Raw genomic sequence first — 22,819 nt, 5'->3', positions numbered from 1 at the left:
GGATCTGTGTAAGCCCTGCTCAGCAATAACAAAAACATGTCTGTATTACCAACCCTATTAATTTGTGTTCAGCACAAGTCCAAAACACAACCCCATCCCAGCCAATGGGAAGAAAATTAACTCTACCCCAGTCAAACCCAGCCCACTGGCCAATTTACTTAGCAATATGGACAAATAATCTGTTGGATCACCAAGTCTTGATTTCTGCTTTCCAGGACATCTCAGAAACTTCTTTTTACCTGTATAAGGCTGTACCTTTAAATTAGTTTACTTTTCATTTATTGTCTGACTGAGCTTTTCAAAGACTTAGAAAGCCCTAATCCTAGCTTCCAGACTAAATCCATCTGAAGCTAATTTAGGTCTCTTCTTTAATTGAGCCAATATTTTGCTTTAACTAGTTCTTGTCCCTTCTTGGTGCTTAATTCACTATGGTATTTGCAGTGTTCTCAAGTTGTAACATAGCTCCTGTTTTTCTGATGTAAGCAAAAAGCTTTTTTTTTAAATTCTTTCCCCATCTAACAGCAGAGATAAGTTGCACTATCACCAGCTTGAGGCTATGGGACATCATTTGCAAAGAATGAGAAGTCTTGCATCATTTTTCACTCCTTGGATAGGAGATTGCCTTGGGGATTAGCAGTGAATAAGGAGAGTAATCTTGACCCTCTTGACAAACATACATCTCTAATGCCAGAGATGTCAAAATGTTTCCCAAACACTTTAGGAACAGTGCATCTCTTGCAAGGTCCAACAAGAATCATGCTGGTAAAGCCTCACGCAAACAATTCCCAGGTTTTGCTCAACAGCAATAATGGTGCTTTTCAAAGTTCTTGGCAGTCAAGCTGCAAGTAGCATCTTGTAGAGGTTTACTCCCTCTAACCTTTTCCAGCAGATTTTTCTTTTCAGAAGGGAGCGATTGGACCATCCAACTGCCATAAACAGAAGACATTAAAACATGAAGCAACACTACAACAAAATGAAGTAGCAGCCAGCTTACATAGTCCCCAGGCATTATTGCTGGAACCAGTGGGTTATAAAGAACCTAATTCACTTTTTGCATGTGCAATGAAGTGGAATAAACCTTCTCAAACTAAAAAAAAAATTAAAAATTGCAGTGGCTTAAGACTTGTGTAGCTGACATCAGAATCATGCTCTTTTTTCCACCAGGTCATCCCAGGTACTTCTCTGTTTTTCATGTCTCAGGACTCTCATGATGCTTTTCCAGGGCAATCCTTTTCTAGCCTTTGTTTAAGTAAGCAAACTTTGATTAAGTAAATATTTACTTAGCTCAAGTAAACAAACAAACAAAAATAGCATCTCCCAGAATTTTAGCCATTTCATAACCACTGGATTTTGCATGGGATCTAGGAGCTGGAAGCTGCTCCTCCCACTCAAGGAACAGCTTGCTCAGCAGCAGCTGCTTTCCTTTTAAGAGATTTTGGCAGTTTATTGGGCAAGCACCAGAAAGATTTCTGTGGTGGCAGTGATCACTGTGCTGCAAGTTTGTGTCATCCAAGGGATGCAGAGGCATTTGTTCCTGGGCAGCAGGGAGTTAACTTGCCTCCTGTTCCCTGCCTTGGGAATAAGAGCTGGGATGGCAGCCCACAGTAGGAGGGTCTGGATTGAATTCGCCAGTGAGGGGGGGGATAACATTTTTGTGTGAGAAAGATGCTTGCCAAGAAATCGAGAGGGGAAGTAACATGGGAGAAAGGAAGTAACTCATCAGTGTTTGGGACAGACAACAGCAGTTTCAGGATCTGGGTACACATCAGGCTCTTGGATGGATCTTTCTCTACCTACGTCACTCACAGAGAAAGCAAGCAGGAGGAGGAAGTGTAGATGCCCTCATGAGCTTACAAACACTGCCAGAACCTCAAAAGCATCCAGTTTCCTGCCAATAAAGGCTTTCTAAATACCATTACACCACTTCTAGAGAGGAGGAGACTGAGGTCATAGAAAACTTTTAAACATGGGACTAATCTACCAGCATGAGCCACACTGGGGCAGACATGAGTGAGCAGGGGCAAAGAGAAGGGCACCAGCAGCCCCAGCTGCCACTGCTTCAGACCACTGGAGGACACTATGCCATGACTTGAAAGCTCCAGAGGAAGGCTGCTGAAAACCAAAGCCACTTGGCTTTGTACTTCCCAAAACCAAAATACAGTTGGTTAGAAAGAAGTGAGGTACACCATGGCTTCAAAACTTCAAAACTTACAATTATTCATTGAATAAAATGCTACAAAAGGAAGGAAAAAAAAAAAAAAAGAAAGAAAGAAAGCTTCTGGGATGCAAAGATTTGTTTTCCTTTATTTTTAATAAGCCATTTGAAAACACTGCAACATGACCAATTCTGCAAAAATGTTTTCCTGACCACAGCGTCTTGCATGCAGACAAACACAAGGATTATGCCAGTTCCTGGAAGAATGAGCATCAGTAGCTTTTTTAAATACCAGAACACATTTGTTGTTTTTCTCTCTTCTTATCTCCCTAATTTTGGGGAGACTCAAAACTTTTGGGGATACCTTTTTTGTTGTTTTTGTTGTTCATAGGCTCTTTGTTTAAACAAGTACTATATGTTACTTTTTCCTCTGGTTGTTAATTTTAGTTTGGCTCTTTAGATTTTTTGACTGTACAATAAAGTTGCCCTTAACAACCTCTCTTCTGCTGTTTCAGTGTCTTCTTTGTGCTACTGTTTTAAACAGTTTGCTTGTTTGTAAGTAGCTAATTAGTTATTTGTTCCATTCAACAAGAAACTTTTGTGGTCTGGGCTGTAACTTCTTTTAGTGAGAGCTCACACTACACCAGTGTGTATTTGAGAAATTTCCCCAGGTAGGATGAAAGATGGGAATCTGACTTGCTTTCCTGGGCAAATATCTCAGGCACTGCTTCGTATTTTGGTGATACTGAGTCAAGACAGCCAGTGGCCATGTAGTAATATGGTTTTGAAGTCAGTGAGATGTATTACTGTCTGAAAAATGGACAGGTGTGCCTGCCCATGGCAGTGGGGCTTGGCACTGGATGATCTTTCAGGGCCAATCCAACATAAGCCATTGTATGATTCTATGAAAATGTAATTTCAGTGAGTCTTGCTGAAATTAATTCAGGTGGCATAATGTTTCACATACACAGTAATGAAAAAAATCCCAGACTTCAAGAATTACAAAATCTGGACCAAAGGAAAGGGATAAATGACTAATAGCATACATGAAAGAGACAGAAATTTTTAAAAACATCACAAAACCCCCAAAAGAATCTATGGAAAGGTGATCCTGAACCACAACACTTTGTAAAAGAATGCAGTGGGATGGTGTAAAACCTTAAAAATTTATATCTCCTGTCAATTTGTAGAACCAATTACTGGCTGAAATTTAGAAAACTAATTAGAAGCTGCTTTAAACTGAATGTCCTGAGTGTGAACTGTAGTTTTTCCACATCAGGGAGTGCTTATGTGCTTATTGAAATACTTCAGTGTATAATGCATTCTTGTGGAAAGGCACTGAGCAGCCAGAATCCTTGCAATATTCTTTACTGGTTGTCTAAAAAACCTGCAGTGTTTTGTTTCTCTGCTAAATTCTCCTAAAAAAAAAGAAAGAGCTTAATTAAATCAAAAACATCTCTGTGATGAGCCCCTCTTTGATGTCTCTCTTTTGATAATCTCTCTCCTGACAGGCTGTGAATACTCTGCTAGCAATAATTCGTGTTTTCCTCCATAGAGATGACAACTGCTGTGCTCCAGGCATCTCCTTGGCCTAGGATTTGGGATTCTGGAAGTGGGCAAACATCTCCATCCAGCCTATTGGTGTGAGTGCAGGGCTCCGTGTGGAACTAATTAGTGTTATAATGAATTCCACAACAGTTTATTGCCAGGAAGCATCTAATGACCTGGCAGTAATCTCACAATGACTAATCAAGATTTTCTTCAATTCCCTTTAGCAATTTTACCTGATAAATTAGTGCAAGGAAAAAAAAAAAAAAAAAAAAAAAAAAAAAAAAAAAAAAAAAAGAAGCCAAGATAAAACTGTAAGCAGAACAGAGAGGCTCTGATTTAAAATATCTGATGGATGATGCTCTTCTGCCTTCCTGGGGTTTTTGTGTGCAATCCACCATAAATTCTAGAACCTTGCATACCAAGAGCAGAGTAGTTATTCTTCATTGATTTCAGAGGACCAGCCCTAAGCTGATGAGTTTAACTTAAATTTGGTATGTGATGTGTGGGCTGCAACCTACTGCTAACCTGAGGTTGACTGTTTTAATCCAAATTGGGTGTGTATTAGCAGGATTGGGTAAAAAATGGAGTTACTATTTTCAATTATTTCTGCACATAGCAGGAAAAGCTTATTAAAAAAAAAAAAAAAAAAAAAGAAAAAAAAGAAAAAGGAGATGGATTCAGATGGTTCACAACCAGAGCAGTCCCCATCCCGTGCCTAGCCCAGCACATGGTGTGTAGGACTAAGCATATGCACAGCCCCCTGCAGGATGCCGTCTCTCACAGACTGTTTTTCTCACAACAGCAAATATTTACCCTGCAGTACAAGAAAGACAAGGAGCTCCAGGAGGGGGTCCAGCGAAAGGACACAAAGATTATTAGGGGTCTGGAGCATCTCTCTTATGAAGAGAGACTCTGGGCCTCAGAAAAGACTGAAGGGCATCTCATTAATACCTGTAAGTATCTCAAGGTGGGTGCCAAGAGGATGGTGTCAGTCGTTCCCAGTGAGGATGAGGAGCAATAGGCATAAACTGAAAAGCAAGAAGTTTCACCTCTGCATGAGGAAGAACTTCCCACTGAGGGTGGCAGAGCGCTGGACCTCCATGTCTCCCTGGAGACATTCAAACCCCACCTGGATGCGCTCCTGTGTAACCTGTGATCGATCCAGCCTTGGCAGGAGGGTTGGACCAGATGATCTCCAGAGCTCCCTTTCATCTCTAACCATTCCGTGCTGTCGCCGCTCACCAGGCTCAGCCCAGAGCGGCTCCGGCGGCGCTGGGCTGGGATGGGACGGGATGGGATGGGATGGGATGGGATGGGACGGGACGGGACGGGACGGGACGGGACGGGACGGGATGGGATGGGATGGGATGAGATGGGATGGGATGGGATGGGATGGGATGGGATGGGATGGGATGGGATGGGATGGGATGGGATGGGATGGGATGGGATGGGATGGGATGGGATGGGATGGGATGGGATGGGATGGGATGGGAGCGGGGGGCAGCAGCGAGGCGGGGCCGGGCGCATGTGACCGGCGGCGGGGGCGGCCCCGGCGGGGCTGGGCCGCCTCGGCGGGGCAGTGCGGAGCGCCGGGGATGCGGAGCGGCCGGGCCCCGGGCAGATGATGGCGATACGCGAGCTGAAAGTCTGTCTGCTTGGAGTGAGTAAGGGCGGCCGGCGGGTCGCTTCCCCCTTTCTTTGCCTCCTCTCTCGCCTCGCAGGTGGGGGCTATGGGAGCTGGGCTGCTCGCTAAGCGGGGGGGCGCTCCCGGCCCGGCTGTCCCGCTCCCGGCCCGGCTGTCCCGCTCCCGGCCCGGCTGTCCCGTTCCCACCTTGGCTGTCCCGCTCCCCCCTTGGCTGTCCCGCTTCCCGGGGGGAGCCGTGTCTGGAGGTCCGGGCGGGGCAGGGGGGCTCGGCCGCAGAAAATTCCTGCACGCCGAAACTTGGCAGCCGCGCACGGGGCGGGGGGAGGCTTTGGGGCCGGTTGTTTTTGTCTTGTTTCTCAACTTTGTAAAAGGGAGAAGGGCGTGGGGGGAGGCGGAGAGCGGCTCTCTTTCGGGGTCTCCCCCAGCGCTCCCCGGCGGCGCGGCTGCCGGCACTGAGCCATCCCCCGGCGGCCCCGGCCCCGCCGAGGTCTCCCTTTGGTGCCAGAGCCCCGAAGGTACCAGGAGGGGTAGGGGGCTTTGCTGCCCACCCTGGGGGCTCGTCACAGGCGGCGGTGACCGTGCCGAGCCCCGTTCCAGCGGTGGGAGCCGCCCGGAGAGAAGCGGCGGCGCTGCCCGCCCCGGGACGCCGTGTCGAGGGGCTCGCTCCCGGCTCACCGCTGTGCTGCTCGGTGCTTTGTTTAGTTCCTTGCCTGGCTTTATTCAGCAGCGCTTCTTTGACTCGACTCCTTACAGGAACGTCCTTTTTTGCCATTCCCTTTTTTTTTTTTTTTTTTTTTTTTTTTCCTTTCGCTTTTTTGGCGAACTTGCGCGTGCGTTTCACATCTGGAGCAGCAATGTGCTTAGCTCGGCACTTTGGCTGCGCCTGCCCCTCGCTGCCCGGCACCGAGCGAGCTTCCCGGCAAAGTGTGCCCACCAAGCTGGCACAAACACCGCCGCGGAGCAGAACCACCTCTGCTGACAGTAACCAGCAGAGCATCACTACTCCAGTACACAAGTTTCTTTCTCAAAGTCAAACATCTCAAATTACCCGCTGCAAGTTCGGCTGCTTTTAGGCCCACATCTCCATAAGCACTCAGAGAAGCGCATGAATGAAGGCTTTTGAGAGTGAATTTGCTTTCATGCCATCCAAGTGAGTTGAACATTTGAAAACCGAACACAAATAGACGCTCCGGTTCTCTCTGATTTGTGTTGACACTCAGCCCAGCAGGAGTGGGTACCTTGCCCTGGAGTAGTTCTTGCCAGGATGTGCTGCCAGGGCTCTGGAGAGTTCAACCCAAAGTATTTGGCAGTGACCATCCCTCCTTTCTTGGTCAGAATTCCTGCCTTCAACTTTTAAAATGGCATAGGGACAAAAATAAATGTGGTTTGTACAAACATGAGGAGTCTGTGGTAGAATATGTGGATGTGTCTTTGCTTGTTTTCTTCTCCAGCAGAAAATGTTGTAATTTTATAGAGAAGAAATGTCTTGTGGTATGAGATTCCACATGTCCATAATTTATTGATGTTTTGTAACATTAAAACTTACTGGAGATTTTGTAAGGCAATTGCTTGCATTTTTTTTTTTTTAAGACAGGAAAAGAAACCTATAGTGCAGCTCTGTGTTACTAAGAGTATGCAATTACTGTGTAGATTCATTAAAATGATGGGGTGGCAGTGGTAGCACTTAGGGAGATGTGTGTGTAGTTATAGTCACTTAGTAATTAGTGATATGTTCCTTCTGTTTTAAGAGGGCATAGTCGTAGAAAACCTCCTACTTCTGATGTCATTTACTGTGGGGATTGACATTATTTTCCCAAAAGAGAGGAATTCTTCAGATGATGAATCCCCTCAAGAAGTTGACGTTTCTAGAGCAGGGAAACTCCATAGCTGTCTCTGTAAACAAATGGAGGCAATAATTGCCTGATCTGCTTGAAAGCTAGATGGCAACTCAAAATACATTCTCAGATCTACCAAAAGAAATCTTGACAGTTGTTTTTTTCAGTAGGTCCTGAAAAAAAACTGGTTAATCTGCATTGTATGTCATAGATCTCTTGATAATCAGTAAAGTCTGGAATGTCCTAGTCCCAAGACAAGTTCTTATCCTTGTTAGAAATATGGATTAAATTGGTTTGTAAATCCATATCCCTCTCCACTTCTGAACACAGCCCTAGACTGCACCTCTGGATCAGAAGATCACTGACAGTTTGGCTTCAAGCTGTGCAGAGGGCCTGGGCTTGGGTTGTTTCTGCCTATTCAGAATTTCCCAGTGGGAAAAAATTGCAGCTGGTGCAATGTTTGCAAAGCCAGCTTCTCCACAAGCTCTGGAGTTCCATTTGGCTATAGAAGGTCTAGATGGGAATATGATGAAGAGGACTAGAGAAACCAGAGCTGTGGTGCACACTGCCAGCCCTACAGGCCAGTGCAGTTCTCCAGGGCCAGTGAGCGGCCTGGAGCCATTGCTCTAAAGATGGGGAGTAGGTTATTGGCTCCTGGATGTGACCCCACTTTACCAGGAGGGAGCCTGGCCTCTGGTTTTCAGCATTAACCTAACAAAGCAGGATTTGGGTGTCTGCATTCATTTCTTCTATCTCCAGAGTATCTTAGGGTTTTAAAAACTCTCTGTGGGTGTCACAGGAGTGATTTGGAGCAGGCAGGAGTAGTGCAGTACAAGATGATGGTTGTGGGATTTGTAGCTGTTGGAGGAGACACAAGCGAGGGAAGGGCAAAGGGGAAGTCTGGGGCAGCAGGAGGGTGGGAGTGAGTCAGTTTGGAAGGAAGGCTTTGTTGATTGCAGAGCTCTCTGAGAAGGGATGGTTCCAGCTTGCCAGTGGGCGAGGAGGAGCAGGATGCCTGTCTAATTGTCTGGTGCCTCGCAGCCTCGGGTGTAGGAGCTACAGGGGTGCAGTTGAACAGCTCTCTTTAGTATGTTGCCATGCAAGTGTCCTCAAGCCTGCTCCTAAACTACTTCCTCCAGTAAATTATTGCTGCTGGGCAGTGAGGTGTCTGCATGTGGAAGGTGTTCATCTTCCTGAGTGCAAATGCTAGAGCTCTGCTCCAAGTCCTGTCTTGTTACCCCCGACTCTTCCTGCTCTCCCAATCCAGTTTATTTGTTCCCAGCAGTTGTCCCTGTGTTAGATGCCACATGCTTCTGGGTCTGAGCAGGTTTTAGCTGCAGCTCAGTGTGTGTGGTGAAATGAAGTGTAGCTCTCCTTTGACTTGCATGGTGTTTCCATGTGGGCGCCTTGTTGAGGGGCTGGAGGAGGGGAGGAGTGTCGGGGAGCTGCTGTGTTCCTGAGCCGTGCTTCAGTGCTGAAATGTGGCTGGCTGTGCAGCTGCCAGCTTTCCTAATCTGTCTGTGGCTGCTCAGTGCCCTGTGCCTAGCTCCCAACATTTTCTTTATGTGGGCTGGAGGAGCGATTTACAGCTCCCTGCCAAATCCTGACATAATTGTGTGTGGCAGCCGCAGAAGAGATTGCCAGGTTTACGACTAAGGCAAAGTTTCTTGTCTTTGTCACTTCCTGAGGAAACTTTGACAACTCTTCAGGCTTTGGGAGGTGGTTTGCTAACTACTATCTAAAGTGACCTCCATTACTCCTTTCCTTCTGTTTTTGTTTATTACATTTTTGTGTTGTGACTGTGCATCACAGGACCAAAGGAGGTAGGATTGGAAGAGGCTCAGAGGTCATCCCTTGTCCCTAAAGCCCTTCTTATTCCTGACATATGTTTGTTTCCTCTGTCTTTAAAAGCACACAGTCTTCTCCCTGGGGTTCTGTCCCAGGGCTTAACTGCTTTTCCTGTAGAAAGTTTTCCTGAACATAGTGCCCACGTCTTCCCTGGCTGACACTTTGTTTCTTCACCCTTCCATTTGTGCCTCCGTTTTCTTGCTCATAAGAAGTCGCTTGCTGGCATGAAAATGCTGTCTGAAACTGGTGAGCCTGCATTTGTAAAAGGAGAGACATTTCCTCTGTGGAAATTACACTATGGTACCGATGTATACACAGACCACTGGGAATCTTTTCGTTTGTGTCTAAAATGTTTGTCACAGTCAATGCTTTTATGGCCTGCATGTCCCAGCACAAATGGGAAAGCTGCTGTTAAAAACAGAACAGCACCCCTGGCAGGGTTGGACCAGTTAAGGAGCTTTCTTCTCACCAGGTGTGTGCAAGGTGGCCTCCGTGGTAAGGTGAGCATCCTGCTGGAGACAGCAACGCTGCACAGTGCAGAATCCACGGGTGCATCAACATCTGCAGTGCTGTAGCCTAAAACAGAGAGCAGAGCAAACAAAGGGGGTCATGAAAAGAGGAAGAATGTACTGATGAAGTAAATGTGTAATTTTGTGTTGTGCCTTCTGTAATTTTGTCCACAAAAGTATCGTGTCTGAGAGAAGAACAGAGACTGCCAAGCAATTTTTTCTCCCATGTTAATGGTTCATCGTTACCTACTCATTCATTCTATTTTGTTATGTAAACAAGTAGCTCTATTGTGAGAGAAATTTTTGAGTCGTGGCCACATGGCGGTCTGTCTTGTGAAGTCACTGGTTTGAAGTGTCCATCATTTCAGGCTTTCCATCAAAGGAGCCCTTTGATCTGTATCTCTTTCCTAGCCAGTTATTTTTTTGCATTGTAGTGAAACATCAAATTAGGTGAAACTGAACAGTGGTTTTAAGTCCGTGGAGAACTGAAAGACACACACATGGTTAGCTGAACTGCATTTACCTGATTTTCTTGGCAAATTTTTTTTTTTTTATTCTTCTTTGGTGAAGAATACTCTGAAATATGCCCTTAATGTGAGCACACAGCACTTCCATGTTCCTTTGCCTGCTTTGCCAGTCAAAAGATGCTTATAAGATACTAAAGGAGACTGAGACTGGTGATTTTGTTTTTATTGTGTTTGTCAATATTGCATTAAAATCCAGTTATGCACCAAGCAAGAAAGGCCTGTTCTCTTGTATCAATAAAAGAGTGTCTTCAGAAGCCTAGAGCAGCCTTTTCATATTATTTTACAAGACATTTAAATGACTACAATCAGATTTTTTGCAATATAGACATTAAATATGTAGGTAAATAATTTCTCATAATTTGGAATTCAGGATCTTGGCCCTATTGCTTTCCTAACATATCTACAAAACTTTTTCTTTACTAATTTCTTCCAAGGGTGTTGTGTGGGATTGCTTAGAAGGGTAGAGTGGAACATCCTTCTAGGCAAAGGTGATTGTGGAGGCCACACTCTCCTTTCGTTTCCAGGGGCCCAACCAAACTGGATTTCTGAAGAAGCAGAAGGAGGAATTTGAAGCAGATTTTAGTTTCAGTAGCAGCAAAGCCTCAAAGGGGAAGCTTGTTGCTAATCATCTCCTGGGTAGCAAAAGAGCACCCTGTGGTTGGTGCTTGTTGCTGCACTTCATGGGCTCCCATTTGCTGATAACCATCTCTGAGCTCCCATCCCATGCTTGTAACTTGCCTGTTGAATGAGTCCCCGCAGTGACTGTCACCCAGATATCATATGCAGGCTGTAGTTCTACTGTTTTTCAAATTCTCTTTATATTTAGATTTCCCCAGCCCCATGCTCTTTTTGATTTCTGGCCAAAAAAATTGGGAAACTTCTTGGTTTACAGTAGTTCTGGAGAAAAAAACCCCCACATTCTTTCTTTCTTTCTGCCAAAATAAGGAAGTTGAATGGTGATAAACTCAATTTTTTAGCATAGTTGAGTGCAGTTTTAGCCCTACTCAGTGAAGTAATGCTGAGACTATGTGAAGGAGGCAGAAACTTTGCATGCAAACAATACATAAGGAAAAGAAAAACCCTCTCATTTTCATCGGGTGGTTCTTTTTAGCTAGCTTAAGTCAAGCCATATTAAAAGGCCATTTTTAATTTGCATTTAAAGTGTGTTTTCTGAAACTCTGGTTGATGGTAGGACTTGTTTCTAAGGTGATAATTTGATTTATTGATAGGATGTGTTGCAGTTACAGTGCAGTTGAGCTGCCCATGGCAAAGGCCTTTGAGTCTGCAGGGCTTTTGCCTCTGGTGGTGTTTATAAATTACACAAATTATACAGTGCTGGTGCATTTTGCTTGTGCTGGGCTGTGTCTGGGCTGGGTGCAGTGTGGGTGCTGCAGACTGCAAGTGCACGTACAGGCTGGAGAGACCTGTTCTTGACCTATTCTGTCTAAAATTTCTCAAGCTAATTGCTTGTTGAGAGAAGCATTTAAAGGGAGGCTGGAGCCATAACTCTGCTGTTCTTGCTCTTTTGCCTCCCTGCTGCTCCTTCTTGCAAATGCCACTTGTCCAGTCACCAGGGCTGCTAGACCCTCCCAGGACTGCTATTAGTCATGGATTTCCTGGCCACATCTCTCTCCAGATAAGATCAGGACAGGCACTTTTTTCTTTTTTTCCATTTCCTGCGCTGTGGTTTCGAGGGGAAGGGAGAGGGGCACATTGAAGTGAACACTTTGAACTGAGCTGCGTTAGCAGGTTTGCACTGTTAAAGAATGATAAAATGGTTTGAGTTGGTAGGGACCTTTAAGACCATCTGGTTCCAGCCCTGCTGCCATGGGCAGGGTCACCTTCCCCTAGAGCAGGCTAGTGTTGACCCCACCTTCCCCACAGTTCAGGTGTTGCCTCAGAAAACTGCACAGCATCCCAAAAAACTCACTTCCTTTTCAAACCAGGACACTAGGGCAAGGACTTTCTTCTCAACTCTGGTGTCTCGCCAGCCTCCACTGATGTGGGGGCTGGTTTTGGAGCTGTGCTCTCCATCAAGAGGTCTGGAGCTTCTTCTGCTCATATTTTTCTGGAGGTGTTTCTGGGGCCAGCCGAGTGCCCAACACATGGTTAGAGGTGCCTTCCAAGAGGGTTGGGAAAGGAGGTTGGAAGCTGGGTAGAGTTGGTCTACTTACAAGCTACCTGCAAGTCTTCCCTCCATCCAGTGCTCATCACACCTATGGGTTTGGTCATCGTGCCAATGAGTTGGATCATCCCGTGCTTTTTAGAGAGGGCAGAGCAAGCCTCCAGTGCTTTGCTCCTTGTCGTGTCCCCCACTACCTCCTGACTGTAGGCCAAGGGCAGCTGATGTGAATTTAACTCTGCAGAAGGTGTCTGGAGCTGCCATGGGACACGTGCTTCCAAAGTAAACCAAAATAAATTATGTTTTTATTCTTACAGAGTTGTTTTTCTTCTCACTACATACCTTGTGGAGGCTGGGTAGTGGTGTCAAGGTCAAGGTGAAAGGAAATTTTTAAAATTCCATCTCAGTTTGTAGGATGCCAGGAAAGGGACGCATTTCAGTTTTCTTCTGAAACATCTTGTACACCCTTTCCGTGAATGCTCGCTGTTTTGAGCACCACTGCCAAAGGACAAATCCAAGCTTTAGGAAGCCGCCAGCGGAGGTGGATGGGAGGCCAGCTGGGAGCACAGCCTTGTGTAAGCACATGCCAGTGGTTGATTTACGGGCTCTGGCCTTGCAGGGCTGTTCTGAAAGCCGAACAACAGGCAGTGGAACAAACGCTTTTTATTTTCGCTGGGATATTTTTAAACAGAAATGCTGGTTAGTGCATGGGTTTTATATTTTCTGCAGGCGAGGGTGGAGAAGTTATGGTTTTTCACTTTTTGTTTTGGCCAGAGTATGTTCTTATTTGGGCAACATGTGGAAGTGCATGTGCATGAAATCCAGCCACTAAATACTTAGTGTCCCTGAGTTATTGTTTCCTCCTTTGTCAGCAGAGTGACAGGATGCTGCAGACGTCACTGGGTGTCCTGGTTGGACCCCTCCGGGGACTGTAGTCCCTGCAGGGCACTATAATAAACTGTAAATTATAAATATCAGGCTCTTACAGGAATTCACCTACAGTTAGAGGCTCTCTGAAGCAGATTCTCCTTCCCTTTAAAACCTGTATACGAAGCCAAAATGAGTTACAAGAGATTACTAAAGTGGGTTTGATTCTGAAAAAAAAAATTAAATTTGGGGCCCATTTAATTCTGCAGCAAACAAAACTTAAGTGTTGATAGGATCTCATGGTTCATCAGCAAAGCTGTGCTTCTGGTTGACAGAACGTGTCTGAAGTCACTTGCATCTCTTTCCACGCTCACTGATGACCTCTGGGATACCTCTGGAATAGCTTTAGCCTTCTCTATCTTGTGCTTGTAGTTGGTAACTGATAACTCATCTCCAGTACTGCTGCTGTGTCAATTCTCCAGGTCTATCCATTTCTTCCTGTGAGGGAATTCAGTGGCAAGAAAGAATCCTTAGATCAGCATGTGGTGTGTGCCTGCAGAGAGAAACCGTACTGGGAATCACCAGAATTGCCAAAGACTAATTGAAAAGAGCATTTTCTTGAATGTGGTCTGGTGTCACACCAAAGTTCAGCTTGACTCTTGAGACTTCAATTTTTAGGTGCTCGGTTTAAGGGGGCAAAAATATGTTATCACTATGGTCAATAGTTTAGGATTTAGAAGAATATTACAACTGAGATATTGAGGTGTTGGTAAATGTACAGTCACAGTTTTAATTTTGAGCATCTTCTACTCTCCATGGAAGCAAATACTAATTTTGTTTGCTTTAGGTAGTCTCTGTTAATAAAAAAGCCTCAAACCACAAAAAAAGTGAACCTCTCACTGACTGATACTCACCACTATAAGCCTGTAAGGGTGCACTTCCACTTTGGTGGATGAATCTCGCAGCTGATTAATTCCTGGAGGGGTTTAGGAAATGAGAAAGGGAGTATGTTCTTTCGTGAATAGGAAGCCCGTTATCTATCTCTTTTTTTTTTTTTTCCCCTTTTCCTTTGCATACTAAATATAAGTATTTAAGTGCCTATTTTAAGAATCATAATAGCAACACTTGAAATATCTCTTCTTAAAGCTGATATGAACAGGAAACCTCCAACCACTTTTAGGCCAGAAGTTATTCATGGTGCATAGTCCATGCTGACTTCAACCTTTCCAATACTGTGTAGACGAGCTTCCTTTTAGGATATTAATTTTCTGAATGTGCTACAAACATGAGGGTTTTTTGCTACATTATCCCTTACACCAGCAGTTTTCTTTTTTGAATGTTATTGCTCTTGTGGAAAATCCAAGGAAAGCTGAACTTTGTTTTTGTCTTGGTTTTGTTAAATGTCAGTGAGGGAATTAAACCTTGTCTTCAAGTGTTATGACTCCAGCAGCAGAGTGTAGTTTATGGGAATAATCTTCAGAATTGATTGCTCTGTCTTAAATTGATGTGGGTTTTTTTCTGCCTTGGATATTTTGTTTATTTTTTTTCCTGCAGAGTGCACTTGGAAAGAATAAATGCATGCCAGGGCATTCATCAGACAGTTGGAGCATGTTTTATGTGACAAAAATGGCAGTTGGATAAAACCAAATAACATAAATTTGATTTGAGATTATGTTACTGAAACCCTAATCTGAGTAGCATCCTTTAGTATATGTTTGATTCTGAGCATTAGGGTAATCCCCCTTTAGCAGAGTGTCAGGGTGCATCCTTCAGCCTTTGCTGCATGGGCTAAATTGAATCTCGTGCTTATAGCTCAGCACATGCTTTAATGCACAGCTGAATGACTGATGTGTGGAGAATAGGATAAAATGTTTAGGTAAATTAAGTATTTGAGATTATACAGCTCATGAGTGATTCCTGTCATTTGACCTTAAAGCCAGACAGAATAGCTGAGATCTACCTATCTTGTGGCCAGGTTTGTCTTCTCCCTTAGGCTGGTGTGGAAAATAGCAGAGAGAAAGCCAACCTCTGACACCATAAATCCAAATTTACAGAGATTGTCTGAAGGAGAGTGGTAGCCCTGCAGCCTAAAAGAGTTCTTCAGGAATAGTTTATGACCAAAGGATGGTTTGGGTTGGAAGGGACCTTAAAGATCATCTCATTCCAGCCCTCCTGGGCAGGGACACATTCCTGTAGACAACCTTGCTAAGGGCCTTGAACACTTGCAAGGATGTGCAGATCAATAGAAAAAGGGGTGTAGAAGTTGGCATGGAGGAGATTTGGAGGAACAGAGAATAATGGAGGAGATGGAGTACTGAAACTGTGAGACCAAGGTAAAACATGTGGGAGCGTTGTAGGGCAACTGGTGAGAGGGATTGAAGAATGTAGAGGAGTAAAGTCAGAAGGAAGCGAAAGAGAAGCTGAGGATAACAAAACAGAAAGCTAGACAGAGGAAACCAAGAAAAGGTAGTAGAAATAATAACATGGGGTGAAAAAACCCTGCCAATCTCTCCCTTGGTTTTAGCCTTCAGTTTCCTTTTAAATTATTTTAAACCCCTGACTTTGTCTTAGTGGTATTTCATTTGGCCAGTGGAGCCTGCAGAATTGTTGCTTGCATTGCTTTAAATTCAGCTGTATCTCTCAACCAGTCAAAACCACTGTCACAGATGTGACACAGGGAAGCTGTGGTGGGATCTCCTTGGCCAGTGGATATCCCTTCCTCAATCCCTGTGCCTGTTGTTCTGCCATGTCTGGGATCTGTGGGAACTTAGGAGTTAGTTCCATGTGGTCCCAAACACTCTGGCTGTGACACTGGAAGTGTTTAGTATCCAGACAGTCTGTCTTGAGGGTGACTCCTCAGCACCTCCTGTGTGGCTTTTCCTACTTTGGAGGGAAAGATGAAATCCACTCTTCTATCCCTTTGTCCTTTGAGGAGATGTCCTTAAATGTACTGAACTCCATGGTTTAGCATTCCACTTGAAATGTTCCCGGCATGATTTCAGTTGAGATTTGCAAAGTCTATACACTTTTGACCATTTTTGGTTCCCAGATTTTGAGTGAGGATGAGAAAAAAATGGCCAGGTGAATAAAAACTTCCTTTTGCAAGTCAGTTGTAAGTTAGATACTAGTTTTTCCTAGTTATTTTTGTGATGGAGAGAAGAGGGTGCCTTAACAGTAATAGCAACAAAACCTGGTTTTCCTTAAGGACCTTTCCCTAAAAAGTTGAATTTCATGGCACTAGTGTTACCAACTTCTAGAAGTTTCATTCCTGATGAAATCAACAGGAGGTGAACACATTCAAGAAGTCAACTGCTTAAGGGCTACAGCCTTGCACGGATATTTTCTCCCATTTGTGAGCCTGTTTGGTGCAGATAGCTTTAGGTTTAGTAACTTCACAGCAGCACAGAGTAAATCCACAGATAAAAAACTCAGCCCTGGGATTTATTATACCATGCCTGCTGTTATCTCTTCTGTTTGCTTGCATGAGTGATAGAGGGGAAAGCACCAGGTGGGTCTTTATATGATGCTGTTTAAAATAAGTGGTGATGTTTGCTCTCTTAGGGAAAACTACATCCAGACAGCAGGTGGAATGAATATGAAATCACTACTAATTGAGGTTAGTTAAACCTAACAGTTGGGTAAAACATTTCTTAGCACAGATTTAGGTTTAGGCAAACTTTTGTTTGTCCATTTCCCATCCTGCACATAAATTCAGGAAATGAAAACCTCCAGTTTCAAGGATTTTAGGCCTCTCCTTCATGTTACCACCGAATGTCCACATGGATGCACAGTATCTACATGTCATTTGCAGTTAATTGGAAATAACAAATAATGGCAAATTTCAGAAACTCTCAACTTGTCCCCTTCTCCTGATACCCCCTGGAGAAGAAACTTGTTTTATTGTGTCTGGAAGGTTGATGGAGGTGGCTTTCCAAAGACTGGCAAATTGTAAAAGCACCTGGCATAAAGAGGGTGACATAGCAGCTGGGCAGCCTTGAGGCTGCTGATAAAGGAGACCAGCTCTCACCTTAGATGGTCACCAGAGGCTGCTGACTTTGCAGGTTGTTGTATCAGCTAAAAGCAGCTGATAATCAGAGGCAGAGTTTCTGGCAATAAATCCAGGTACGAAATCCTTAGTTCCTGTCCCACCCTTGTGGTGTTTCCTGACCAGTCCAGGCTGATGGTGTCCAGCTGCCTTTGGCCAGTAGAGACCAGTGGAGGAGATATTTGCTTCTGGTTGTTGGTAGGTGACATACCCGGTACCAGGGCTCTGCTAATTTGGAGCAAAGCTCCATGGCCATGAGGCTGGTTCCTGTTTGTTAGAGGAAATGTGAGTTTTTATAGCTGCCCCTGAAACTGCCTCCTTCCTCTCTCTTGCCTGTTGCTGCAAGGGAGAAGGGATTGGGCTTTCTTGTCTCCAGGACTGAAGTTTTCAACCAGTTGAAAACTGGTTTCAGTTGGAACTCATAATTTAAGTGGCTTTTTTCTTCCTCTCTGCTATGAAATGCAGTAACAAGTTGCAGGTGGGACAGTTACAAAGTGGGATGAGTAAGTCTGAACATTGAATTGAATAGCACTTATTGAGCTTGGTTGGACAAATTTGAAGGTAATTGAGCCCTTTTACAGTTTTTCCAGACAATTGCTGAACAATTTTTATACTAGTGAAATAGCAAGCTGAACACAAGAGCCATTTTGTCAAATGCTGTGTTTGATGGGCATATTGTTGCTTGTGTAAGAGCCACTGCCTTCATTTAATAAAAGAAAATGACTTGATGCTTGTTGACAATCTGCAATGTGAAATTACAGTGTTTGGATTGGATTATCAATTTAAAATACTGGTTGGAAGATTTTTGATATCTTCTATGTTGGGACAGGATTATAAATTATTTTGGTTTTGTATTTACTAGGTGACACTGACAAGCCTATATTTCTAAATCATGACCCCTGATGATAGAATTTGACAATGAAAAGAGGTAGGGTGTTGGAGTATGAACAGCAACTTGTGTCAAACAGCAATTCAAGTCAAAGATTATCTCCTCATCATACCAGTATTTTGAAAGTTGCAGCTGTTACAGTATATGTGGGGAAGGTTCACTTAGGAAAAGAATTTGGTCTGGAAAGAACTACACAGAATTTTTTATCCCATTTTTTGCCGGCAAATTGTACTTGAAAACAACATTTGTCAGGATGCTGTTGCTTAATATGTTTACTTAACTGTGAGAACCTCAGGTTATTTATGCATGTTGTCTGAAAACTAAATTTAGTTTCTGTGATCACTGCATTGCACAATGGTGATGAAAGATATTTAACCAAATTGTTATGCTGGTGTGTGTGCATATGGCCAATGGAGATAAAACCCCTGCAATCAATACTCATTATCGCTGACAATGTGAGGTACAGTGACTTGTATGTTGCTTCCCTTACCTAATTTTTCAACTTCAGGGACAATTATGAGCATTTCTAAGTAGATACTATTCACACATTTTTTACTCTGTCTTTAAATAGGAATTTCTCTGCAGGAGGAGTAGTACATCAAGTGGATTTATGTGACTCCATGTGTTTTGAGATAAAGCAGGTAGGAAAGGAATGGCAGCATGCAGATTTTAAAAAGTGTCCCAAATTTGTCTAGAAAATTAACTCTGACCATTGGAATTGCCAAAATCGAGGTATTACTTTCAAGAAATAGTATTGTATAAATTAAATTAAAACTGTGGGTACTGCATTGAAGCAGTACCTGCAGTTTTAATTTATTTTAGCTTTATTTAGGTCCTCCCTGTTTGTGGTTTGACTTGCTGGAGTGATCTGTGAAGTTTGCTTTTAGTTCCTGTTTTGTTGGTGTTGGGAGTGTGACCCATGGTAAACCAGGGCCCATTTCTCATCCTCACCTGCAAAATGAAATGGTGAACATTGGAGAGGTCGTACTGAAGTGTCTGTGGCGGAGCTCAGATGGGAAATCAGCAAGCTGGCAGCAGGGAGATGTGATTAGGTTGAGCCAGGGTGGCAGGAGAGCACCTCAGACACGGTTTGAGGTCCCTGAGGGAAGCTGTGGCTGCCCCATCCCTGCGAGTGTGCAGGACCAGGCTGGATGGGGTTTTGAGGAATTTGATCTAATGAAAGGTGTCCCTGTCCATGGCAAGGGGGATGGAAATAGGTGGTCTTTAAGGTCTTGTCATCCCAAACCATTCTGTAATTCTATGATTCTGTAACACGCTTTCTTACCACTTAAAAGGCACCTCTCAGGGTGGGTTTAGTGGGTTTGTCTTCTGGTCTGTGTTATGCCATGGTCAGGAGGATCCTCTGATCCAGTGCTCAGTAAAAGGCAAATAGAAGTGTGATTCTTGTGTGGAAGATAGTGACTCCATGAAGTCCCACAACTATGGTCTCCTAAAAATTAACCCGAAAATTTCCCCCCTGTGGCATACAGCATTGTTGATACTGTGCAGGTTTGGGTGGGGGTTTTATGGGTTTTGTGGGGCTTTTCCTTTCTTTATTCCTTAGTACAATAAATTAATTGTGGGATGGGGCATTCCTTTGAAGCTGCCTTTGCCACATTCACACTACCCATTGCCACACAGGGCTCCTCAAGGCGGTCCCAGCAGTGGGAGATGCCTGTGATTCCAAGGGAAGGTGCCCAGGCACTCCTCTTTCCCTCTCAGTCTACATCACCTTTCTAGTGCTTGCAAGTCCATCCTGCTGTCCTCTTTCCCTCGTTCCCCAGGCTTTTGGCTCCCGGCTCACTCGGGCAGAGTCAGTGTCCCTTCCTCCTGCGCTCCAGTCCCAGCGTGGCCGAGTGGAGCCGGTTCCTGCTCCCGAGTCCCTGGAGTCACCAGGTGGTGCTATTGCCCAGGGAAATGCCCTCCCTGTGCCTGCACAGGGGCTCGGTGGGCTTGGGCTTGTGACGGAGCTTGCTTTGGTGGGCACCTGGGTCACGTACTGCCAGGGGTTCTCTTTCTTGCCACGGGTTCAGTCTTGAGTCACTTTTATTGATGCACAGTTGTTCAGTCAGTTTTCTTGATGCAAAGTTGTTTCCTGTGACTTAATCAGTGCCTTGTTTGACAGTGAGGTAGGTCCCCCAAAGGCTGGACTGCTTCTGGATGGTTTGTGCAGAAAACTCAAAAAACTCAAAAACCTCAAAAACTCAAAAGCTGCTTCACTGTAGTGTGGAGCATGAGCAAGTCTCATTAAGGATATCCTCAGGCTTTGTACTGTTGGGTCCCCCATGCAATCCAGTGGGAGGGATTTTTGCTCATTCATTGGCATGTGCTGCTGGTCCAAAGGAGATTTGTGTATGTGTGACCCTTCAAAGGTGCTCCTCTTCTTTCTCCTTTCATCCTCTCATCTTATTAGCCAGCCAGATTGATACCACCTTATTTGCAGCTGGTTTTTATAGAGATCATGCTCCTACTTGGAACTGTAGAGGCAGCTCAAAACATGGAGCTGAGCATCTTAAATGAATAGCCAGTGCCCCCAAAAGCCACAGTTTGAGCTGAAGGAATGCAAATAAACACCAAGTTTCTTCTTCCTTTTCACCAGGCTAAGCAATTCTCTCTCCACAGCTGCCCTTGCCACATGCTAAGAAGGGCATAAGAAATTGATTGAGATTCTGCTCTTTGATTTCAATTTAAAATCCCCCATTTCTCTTGGCGCAGCTCAGCTGCTGTTCTGAATTTGATAACTTGTGTGCAAAGGGGAAGGAAAGGTGTAAGAAAAGACACAGAGAATTAGCTGGAAATTTGATGTGGGGAAGCTGTTTCTAAATAATATTAGCAACAATCAAAGGCAGTTATCTTTGCTGTCCACGCTCGTGGTGGCATAGCACTGTGGTTGGCTTGCTCTTTGTGCAGTAACATGCAGTGATTAAGCATAAACAGTGGGATTGGATTATGGATTTGGGTTTTGGGTTGGTTTTTGTTTGGTTGGTTGTTTTGTTTTTTTTTTTTTACCAGAGTAGGTGAGCTCTAAAAAGTGTGAAGCAGAGGTAGGTTGGCTGCAGTGTTAATTTTATTCCTGAAGAAGAGCTCTGTTGTCCCTTTCCCTCCACATCCCCCTTTCTCATAAATCAGGATCGCTTTATATTCCTGTGCCAGTGTCCCTTTCCCTCCACAGCCCCCTTTCTCATAAATCAGGATCGCTTTATATTCCTGTGCCAGCTTCATAGACAAAAGAGTTGGCAGGTTGTGGAGGAGCAGCACGATTTGTAAGTGCTGGAAGAGAAAATGTGCAGCAGACACGTGGAATACTTTGTTGGGGCAATGGGTATCACTCCAGGCTGGGCGTGAGCAGATTGAGAGCAGCCCTGCTGAGAGGGACCCTGAGGATTCTGCTGGGTGAGAGGCTGGGCATGAGCTGTCAGGGTCAGCCTGCAGCCCAAAGGTCAAACACATCCTGGGCTGCATCAAAGGCAGCATGGCCAGCAGGGCAAGGGAAGGGATTCTGCCCCTCTGCTCTGGTGAGACCTCACTGCAGGGCTGCATCCAGCCCTGGGATCCCAGCACAGGAAGGACATGGATGTGTTGGAGAGAGTCCAGAGGAGGCCACCAAGATGATGAGAGGGAGGGAGCATCTTTAGTACAACAAAAGGCTGAGAGGACTGGAATTGTTCGGAGAGGAGAGGAGAGGAGAGGAGAGGAGAGGAGAGGAGAGGAGAGGAGAGGAGAGGAGAGGAGAGGAGAGGAGAGGAGAGGAGAGGAGAGGAGAGGAGAGGAGAGGAGAGGAGAGGAGAGGAGAGGAGAGGAGAGGAGAGGAGAGAAGAGGAGAGATTCAGGGTGATCTAATTGCGGCCTTCCAGTACCTTAAAGAAGCCCACAAGAAAGATGGACAGGGACATTGTATCGTGTGTAAGTGGCAGGACAAGGATGAATGGATTCAAACAAAAAGACAGTAGGTTTGGATTAGATATGAGGAGGAAGTTTTCTGCTGTGCGGGTGGTGAGGCACTGGAACAGTTTGCCCAGAGCTGTGGATGCCACATCTCTGAAAGTGTTCAAGGCCAGGCTGGATGGAGCACTGAGCAACCTGGTGTATTGAAAGATATCCCTGCAGGGTAGGTGGGCTGGAGGTAGATGATCCTTAAGGTCCCTTTCTATGATTCTGTGATTCTTAAGGCTGCAACTATGATTCTCCATGCCATCAACCCAGCATGAAGAGCTTGGGATTGGAGCCCTAGTGATGATAGCAGAATAATGCCAATTATCTTGGAAACACTCTGGGAAAGACTTTGGTTTTATATAATATTACATGCATGGATATATCAATATCTCTGGCAAAGTGAATCTTTGCTAGCATTAGCTACAATACAGAGTTAGCTGCTCTTGAGTCTCTCTTATCTCTGGCCAGGCACATCACTTTGGTAGAATGATAAAGTGGTTTTGGCCATCAGTGCTTGATTTTGTACTTTTTTCAAAGACATACCCAAAGATCACAAGCAACTTCACTGTTGCTTGTGATCTTTGGGTGTGTCTTTGACAAAAGTAAATAGTTGGAAGAGATTGTAATTAATATTGTAGTCTGTGAGTGAGGGAGGGATGGAAATACTCTTTTTTATCTATAAGAGAGAAAAGGATGTAGCAAAATATTAAAGAAACTGTAGTTGAAACTTGGGCATTAGGGGTTTTTGTTATCTCTGAAAGATGACTGGGCTGGGATCTGATGGAGAGCAAGGGGCCTGTGACTACAAAGAGACTGGCTAACTCCAAAGAGGCCTACAGATAGCAGGACCAGTAGGACTGCATTCTCTGGCTCCAGGTATTGCAGATACTGGA

The 22,819-nt window shown here is 44.7% G+C and overlaps 1 protein-coding gene across 1 annotated transcript in view; it reads left to right on the top strand.

The window, feature by feature from the left end:
- The first annotated feature begins 5,303 nt into the window (after nt 1-5,303).
- RAB31 (RAB31, member RAS oncogene family) overlaps nt 5,304-22,819 on the top strand; it is a 62,189-nt gene continuing 44,673 nt past the window's right edge. Inside the window, exon 1 of the mRNA XM_058024312.1 lies at nt 5,304-5,366. Within this exon, the coding sequence (XP_057880295.1) occupies nt 5,328-5,366 (39 nt within the window). The 5' untranslated portion in view covers nt 5,304-5,327. The remainder of the gene's footprint in view (nt 5,367-22,819) is intronic.

The sequence above is a fragment of the Melospiza georgiana genome, chromosome 1 (assembly GCF_028018845.1).
Source record: "Melospiza georgiana isolate bMelGeo1 chromosome 1, bMelGeo1.pri, whole genome shotgun sequence".
NCBI classification, from domain to species: Eukaryota; Metazoa; Chordata; class Aves; order Passeriformes; family Passerellidae; genus Melospiza; species Melospiza georgiana.
Note: the sequence above shows the minus strand (reverse complement) of the source record. Positions and strands in the feature narration are given on the sequence as shown.